This window comes from Echinops telfairi, unplaced genomic scaffold (genome assembly GCF_000313985.2).
Source record: "Echinops telfairi isolate 266 unplaced genomic scaffold, ASM31398v2 ScPeMD7_7422;HRSCAF=8460, whole genome shotgun sequence".
Taxonomy (NCBI): Eukaryota; Metazoa; Chordata; class Mammalia; order Afrosoricida; family Tenrecidae; genus Echinops; species Echinops telfairi.
In genome coordinates, this window is record NW_022111322.1 from 1,472,246 (window position 1) to 1,480,186 (window position 7,941).

The window sequence follows — 7,941 nt, forward strand, 5'->3', positions numbered from 1 at the left end:
TTTTTTTTTCACTGCAGAAAGCTCTGTTGGACACCACTGTTGGAGATGACTTATTTTTTACTTATAGTACTTTTGAGTGACTGTTAGTGTCATTAACCAAGAGTTGTATTAAAAACTTTTTTGATAGCTACTGTACAAATAGAAAAATTGTTACCAACTTACCCCAACGCCATCACTGCTAAGTTCCTAGTTAAAGAATGGGCAACTAAGCTCCCCACACCCTTTTTTAAAAAGGACATTCATATATTTTGAGACCCCAAACCATTGATATTTGTCTAAGAAGCTTAATGAGCTTTTCATTTTCTTTTCAGATGATCCTGTACATGCAGCACCAACCACTTCCACGCGTGTGTTTTATATCAGTGTAGGAGTTTGCTGTGCAGTAATATTTCTAGTAGCAATAATTTTAGCTGTTTTGCACCTCCATAGTATGAAAAGGATTGAACTGGATGACAGGTATTGTACACAGTTGGGAATGGAAAAAAAAAATAAAGGAGGTCCTTGCATCTCCCCAAGAGTCCCACACATGCCCATGCACACACAGGTGCACCTTGATCAAGGTGTGTGCACTTTGATCAAGGGGAAGGAGGGAGGGCGAGCAGGTCCAAGGGGAATGGAAATTTACCAGTTGACCTTCTTGTGTGTCTCTGACAATGTTTTAAAAAGAATCTGTGAAGTTCATCATTACAGTTTCTTAGTTGTTGGTGAGAAGTGGAGGTAAAGATATTTTTTGTCACCTCCTTTGACATGACTATTCCAAACTCCTCTTACCTTTGAAGAATAGCCAGCCCCTACTTAGGTTCCTCCATCCATTATTTTCCTTCCATTCATCCATAACAACCAGTCTGCCAGTAAAACATTTATTGAATACCTGCTGTGAGTTAAATGGATGTTTCTCTACGTAATTGCACATTGGAATCATGGTGGAAGCTTTTAAAACATGTCAGCACTTGGGTTCCACCTTCCAGAGATTTTGATGTAAGGCCCTGGGGTGGTGTTTGGGCATTGGTATTTTGCAGAAAGCTTCCCAGATGGTTCTTGTGTGTACTGGTTTGAGATAAACTGGGTTAGATATTATGCTGAGGGATAGAAATTTAAAAAAAAATGATATACTTATGACTTCAAAGATTTCATCTTTGACATTAACCCATAATTATTAAGACATGCAAAATCAATGGCTTTGATATGCATAGTAGAGCGTGGGAACACACAAGGCACTTGTCCAGCCTGGGTGAGTTAGAGACAAGGAGGCAGAAAGATGTGCTAGCCAGGCAAAAATGAAATGAGTGACAGATTTCTTTTCCCAACACTCAGCTCTCATTTTCTTTTTATTGATTTCCAGTTGCTAGCTGAACCTGTTTCCAGCTTCATGCCTTGGCTCTCAAAGCCCTCCTTATGTAGAAAACATGTCTGTCATATACTTGAGCCTTTCCTCCCATCTTACCTTACCTCCAATCCAGTGATTACATGTTCTTCACATTTGCCCCACACCTGGCCCTTCAGAACTTCGATTCATGCTTCCGTATTGCTCACAGATTCCTTTCTAAGCCCCACAACTACCAATTTACCCCTCCTCAAAGAGGGCAATTTAAACACACACACACACACACACACACACTTTTTTCCCCCTGTGATACTTTTTTTGTGAACCAATCCCACCAACTAGAATGAAAGTTCTTTCAGACCAGGGAGCCAAAAGTCATCTTTATCCTAAAAGCAGGACTAAAATGTCCATGGCTAATTTCACTTGTTTATGAAAATCAGCTGTGAGCATTTAAACATGTCAGAGAGTGACAATGAAAATGTCATTGCTAGCGTGTGTTCGTTTTACAACAGCCATTTCCCCTTGGCTTCCCTAGAGGGTCACTGAGGCAGAATGGGCGCAACACCCATGGGTGGCGGTGGTGAAGTAGTTGCCTCGGTTTCTACTTTAGCAGCGGTCAGGGGCAGGAACTGATGCCCCTGCTTCCCTGGTAACGGTAAATCGTGGCGTCCAAAGACGGCTTGTTGGGACTGCATAATATATGCTTTGCTCATTTTAGGGGGCCCTGGATATCTGTTTAATAGATGAAAAATTGACATAGATGTACCCATAATACTTTTGATTGTGTGTCCACAAGTCTTCAAGATTTCAGATCTAGAAAGAGTCCTGGTACTGCAGGGCAGCCAGTGGAATGCTAACTAACTACAAGGTTGGAAATTCAAACCTACCAGCTGCTCCTTGGGAGTAAGATGAGGATACCTGCTTCTGAAAAGATGATACCGCAGAAACCTTTTATAGGGTCCCTGTCAGTTAGACCCTACCTGATAGGCTCACTGTGAGCTGGAATGGACTGGGTGCTGGTGAGTTTGGTTTGGGTTTATCATCGCCATGGCAGTGGGTTTGCTTTGAAGGTGGAACCAGGCTGCCACCTACTGTTCAGTTGCTGTAGAGAAACACAATGACTAGTAACGCATTTGAGGTCTATGAATTTTTTTATTCAACTTTATTGGTTGCAAGTGTCATGTAAATAGTACTTTCATTGATGTCATATAATTTAAACAAATAAAAAAAAACCCGGCGGGGGAGATTTTCTTAATACAATTACTTAAGGTAAATAAACTGAAACCCTTTATTTCCCCATTTGTTGAAGGTGGTACTCTAGCTGAGGGTTGAGTAGTGGTCAGAACCACGGAAGCAGCCAGCTGCCGTAAGGGTCATATCACCCTGAGGCTGGCGATGTATCTTGACAGTCGAAATGAAAAACATAGGAATGATCATTTGTAAGTCTGTGTTGAGACACTGTGCCTCACCTTCTTTATGTATATTTATCTCATGCAATTGTTTTTGCAACCTTCTCAGGAGGTGGTGCAATAAAACCCCAAATCTGGAAGCTGAAAGGTGGAAACACGAGAATGAAAGCTAAAATATTTCCCACTTAGAGAGTGATAGAAAAGTGGTAAGGCTGCACCTGTCAAAAGTAGGCAGCCTGGGAGACCAGGAAAGCAAGGCTGCCTGCTGAGTTCTTGCTCTCCCCGGTGTCACTGTTTATGTTCTCTGTCTAGGATCCCAAAGGCCCTGGGAAGAGGACTAGCTTGCCCCTCTGGCCACACAGCTGGTGTGTGATTTCTCTATTTCTGCATGCCCTATCTCAGGCCCACTAAGTGTAGGTTTATGTACATCAATTCCTGATTTTCCAGAACTCTTATTAGATGCCAGCCTGATGAGTCCATGTTACATTCTCTGCGAGCTGAAAGGCATCTTCAGCCAACGATGTAGAAACAGGGCTGTCAAGAAAAGAAAAGAAACAGGGCTGTGTAGACACCAGAAGAAGGAAGTAGCCTCGAATGATGGCCACATGCGCGCTGACAAGTCTTTCCTTAGGCAAACGTGTCTTCTGAGTAGCTTCTCCAAGTGTTTCTCTGGTGTTTATTCCAGGAAATTTCTGTGTGAGTGATTACTGTGACTTTTCAAACATGCTTTAGTTACCATAAACCCACTGCCTTTGATCAAGTTGGTTCAGACTCATAGAGACCCTGTATAGGGTTACATAGGGAAGCAGGCACCCTCATCTTTCTCCTATGGAGCAGGTGGTGGGCTTGAACCACTGACCTTGTGGTTCGCACTCCAGTGCTTACCCCACAGCACCACCAGGACTAGTTGATATTGTCTTATTAGAAATATAGGGCAACATAGGGATTTGCATTGCTCATTGCCTCGGGTGTTACATAGTCACAGTTTAAAACATACTTAACATAGGCTTTTGAAATTAGCAACATACAAATTCATGTAGGGTACCCCCCCAAACTGGAGTTTTTTTCAAAGCTATGTATTTAAATTTTTTCCCAAAACAACCTTCAAATCACCTTCAAAGTACTCTCCAATACACTTAAACTTTTGCCAAATCTGCGATTCTATCTTTGGAAACATTTTTCAAACTCATCTGTTTGGATGGCTAACAGCAATCTCCCTCATTTTTTCTTCACCTCTTCTACTTTGTCAAATCACTGTCCTTTCATGCCCTTCTTCATTCACGGAAACAGAAAGAAGTTGTACAGAGCAAGGTGAAGTGAGTAAAGTGTGTTGAGCAAGAGAGGCATGCTGTTTGTTATTTTTCTCAAAAACTGGCACACTGAGATGGCTGTGTGAGCAGGTACATTGTTGTGATGCCAAAACCAGTACCCGTCTGCCACAAATCAGGCCTTTTTTGTCACACATTGTTAAACAATATTTTTAGAACCTCTAAATAGAAAGCTTGATTAACATTCTGACCTGGTGGAATGAACTCCAAATACACTATCCCCTTGTGTTTGTCCAGGTTGACCAGAGAAACAAATTCATAGACACTCATATGTATATAAGAAAGAGCTTTATATAAAAGAGCAATTGTATATTGAGAAAACATCCTAGCCCAATCCAGAATCAAGTCCATAAGTCCGATATTAGCCCACATGTCTGATACCAGTCTATAAGTTCCTCTTCAGGCTCACACAACACATGCAATACTGCCAAATACAGAAAGATCACGGGCCTGTGGGTGGAAAGTCTTGTGGATCCAGTGGTGGTGGAAGCTTCTCAGTGCTGGTGTGGTTCTACACGAGGCTCCGCTAGCTCCAGGGCTTTGGCTGGGGTCAGAGTGGCTCCATGTGTCTTGTCAGCAGGAAGACAAAGCAAACAGCATGTGTCCCACCTCCAGGGAGGAAGACAGGAATTCCCAGAATCCTCAGGAGAAGGCCATGCCCACAAAGAGGCTTCATTGGCTATGACCTGATTGACAGGCTAGATTCTACCCCTTCGTTCAAATTGACAGGAGATTATGTAATTGCCACACCCCTCACATCACAGCTGGTTTTTGGGTATCCCCTCGCAAATGTTGCTATCATGTACTTTCATAATGTATTTTCTCAATTGTTTAAAAAATATGGAGCTATCATGGGAAACCAAAAGCCAAACAAACCTATTGCCATTAATTCGATTCCAACTATTAGCCATGCTGCAACTGATCAGCTAGAGAAAGATTTTCCTATTTAGAGAAGGTGGCAACCTCTGATTAAGCTCCACTGGCCCTGTTAGGCCTTCCACCGCCTGCTGTACTCATGATGCTGAGTTCCTGTGCTTCACCCACCTCTCTGCTCTGCAGAGACACAGGGCTGGGGTGCTGAGACTGGAAAGCTCCCACGGGTGCACTGAGTGAGATAAGCCACATGTTACCCATTGGAGCAGCGGGTCTCAGCCTGTGGGTCGCAACACCTTTGGGGGGGGTCAAACGACCCTTTCACAGGGGTCACCTAAGACCATCAGAAAACACAAATATTTCATAATATGTAATTATATATTGTTTTGTGATTAATCACTATGCTTTAATTATGTTTAATTATGTTCAATTTGTAACAATGAAAAAGCATCCTGCATATCAGACATTTCCATTACGATTCATAACAGTAGCAAAATTACAGTCATGAAGTAGCAACAAAAATAATATGATGGTTGGGGGTCACCACAACATGAACTGTATTAAAGGGTTGCGACATTAGGAAGGCTGAGAACCTCTGCTTTGGAGGGACAGAAGTACATGCTTGAGAGCACTAATTTGTAGGGGTCTCGAACCAGGATTAGTAATGCTATGAACCTTCCATCTTCTGGGTCACCTGTGTATAGATAATATTAATAAGGTCTAGTAGAATGCTTCAAGTACTAGAGATTTCTGAGAAGTTCCATAATTTATATATACAGTATAAAGGATTGTGGGAGTAGAAGAAGCAAAGTAAACAAGCTTGAACACAATTGTAATACCCTTCTCCAAGCTTTGTGCATGTTGGTAGATATAGGCCCATTTGGTTTTAGACAGTTGTTAAAAGAGATGAGTCCTAGTCCTTTTCTTAAACATCTTCTCCTTGAAACGACAAGGACACCTTTCTCTAGAAAAGAGCCATAGACCCCAAAACACATGGTGGTATGGTGTGAGGTTTACGACAGGTGTCTGAGAACAAGTGCTTATGGTGCCAAATACCTTTGATAGCATGAATCTGCTCCAACCCTGGAGATAGAAATGATAAAGCTCTATATTATGAGATACATTATAGTTTGAATATGCAGTATTCATGATGGGGAGTCCATGTATTGCAATTCCATCAGGAATTTAGGCTGGTTAAAATGCCTCTTTGTATTTTGCATGCCTTAAACTATGTAATTTTTTTTTTCCATTGGAGCTAATTGTCAGTTTTTTCCCCTGTAAATTGTTTGCAGTATCAGTGCCAGCAGTAGTTCCCAAGGGCTGTCTCAGCCATCCACCCAGACGACTCAGTACCTGAGGGCCGACACACCCAACAATGCAACGCCCATCACCAGTAAGAGTTAATTTAATCCTAAAACTGATTGACTGAAGCTGTTTCAGGCAACAGACATCTGTCTGTCGGTGGTCCTGCATGGCTAGTGTATTTGTTGGGGGCACATGCATCATACTGTGTACTTAGTATCTAATATGTGTAAACAAAGGTTTGATCTTCAGGTTGTTTTATAGAATTTGGAATGAAACGGCATAAAATTGAGACATTAAAAAAATAATAATTTGAATAGCTACAATTTGTCTTAACTTGAGAAAATTCCAATAGGTGAATTTTTAAAGGAATACTACATCACTGCTGTAGAAATTCAAAAAGGAAGTTTTCAAGTAGTTATATGGAATAAGCAACTAAGCTGTATAAAAACGGAGACTGTATTTTCATAAGATTTCTTTTTCATGGGCTTGTGGGCCATGGTAAGGACTTGCTATTGTTTTGTCTGGCCTAAGAAGCTAGGGACCTTCGGGTCGTTGAGAACATGGGATCTGGTTTCCTTGTGGAGACAGGATCAAAATTCCAGCTTTCGCACACTGTAACTCATGTAGATATACTTCAGGTATAATGAAAAAATTAGTTACTGTAGAAAAAAGACACAGGATAAGCAGAGAGCCCGAGGTGGGGCTAGAAGTCAGTTTTGCCCTTGATGATGAGTCAGACTCGGTTGGCTGTCTTTCCTGAGCTGGCATTGATTCTTTATTAAAACAGGATTAAGAATAGCTTCTCTCCTTACTGTATCCTGTTGTGGCTTTTAAGACAGTTGCTCATTAAAAAGAATGAGGATATTTTTGAGAAATGCAGATTTCAATTCCAAGTCTGGAGCAGGACATGTTTAAGATGAGTTTATCTAAGGTAAGCCTAGGACATGTTGCTGAGCCAGACAGAAACCCAGGAAACCGCCAGGCACTTCACTGACTAAAGATGGAGACTTTGTACATCAAAAAGAATAATGACTACAATGGATTAACCACTAACAAAAGACAAAAAAGAAAGAAAATTTCATGATAGACAACACAAAAGTAGTTCAGGACCCATAGCCCTATGGGGGACAACACTAGAGACACAGTGGGAATTGTGCCCGATTCGACCCCACCACACTGAGGCAAAACACTAAGGGCATGGAACAGAACAGCAAGGGGAACAGAGCAAGGAAGTCCTGAGGGATTACCAAAAATAAACTTTGGAGCTAGGGCGTGGCACCCCATCAGACTCTACCAGAAAACACTCCTAAAGGTCAACAGACATTGGACTATTTACAGGCTTTTCTTTCTTTTTTGGGGGGTCGTTTTTGTTGTTTTGTTTTCTTTTGTTGCTTTGTTTTGCTCTGTCTTGTTTTTGTGTATATTATTATCTCTGCTGGACTATCTAAATAAGATAGGTGGGATAAACAATCTGGAGGAGAAAACAACCGGACCAACACAGGAGAGGGGGAGGTAGAGAAAGGAAGTGGTGTTAACAAACCAGGGGACGACCAGTGATCCAAAATCGGTGGCAAGGAGGGAGGGTGTAAGAGGCCTGGTAGGGCTTGATCAAAGGCAATGTAACCGAGAGGAATTACTGAAACCCAAATAAAGGCTGAGCATGATAGTGGGACAAGAGGAAAGTAAAAGGAAATAGAGGAAA

General features: G+C 41.7%; 1 protein-coding gene across 1 annotated transcript in view; it reads left to right on the forward strand.

Moving 5' to 3' along the window:
* The window catches only part of RYK (receptor like tyrosine kinase), a 187,018-nt gene that overhangs the window by 129,673 nt on the left and 49,404 nt on the right, over positions 1-7,941 (forward strand). Inside the window, exons 6-7 of the mRNA XM_013008109.2 lie at positions 312-456; positions 6,227-6,327. Of these exons, the coding sequence (XP_012863563.1) occupies positions 312-456; positions 6,227-6,327 (246 nt within the window). The remainder of the gene's footprint in view (positions 1-311; positions 457-6,226; positions 6,328-7,941) is intronic.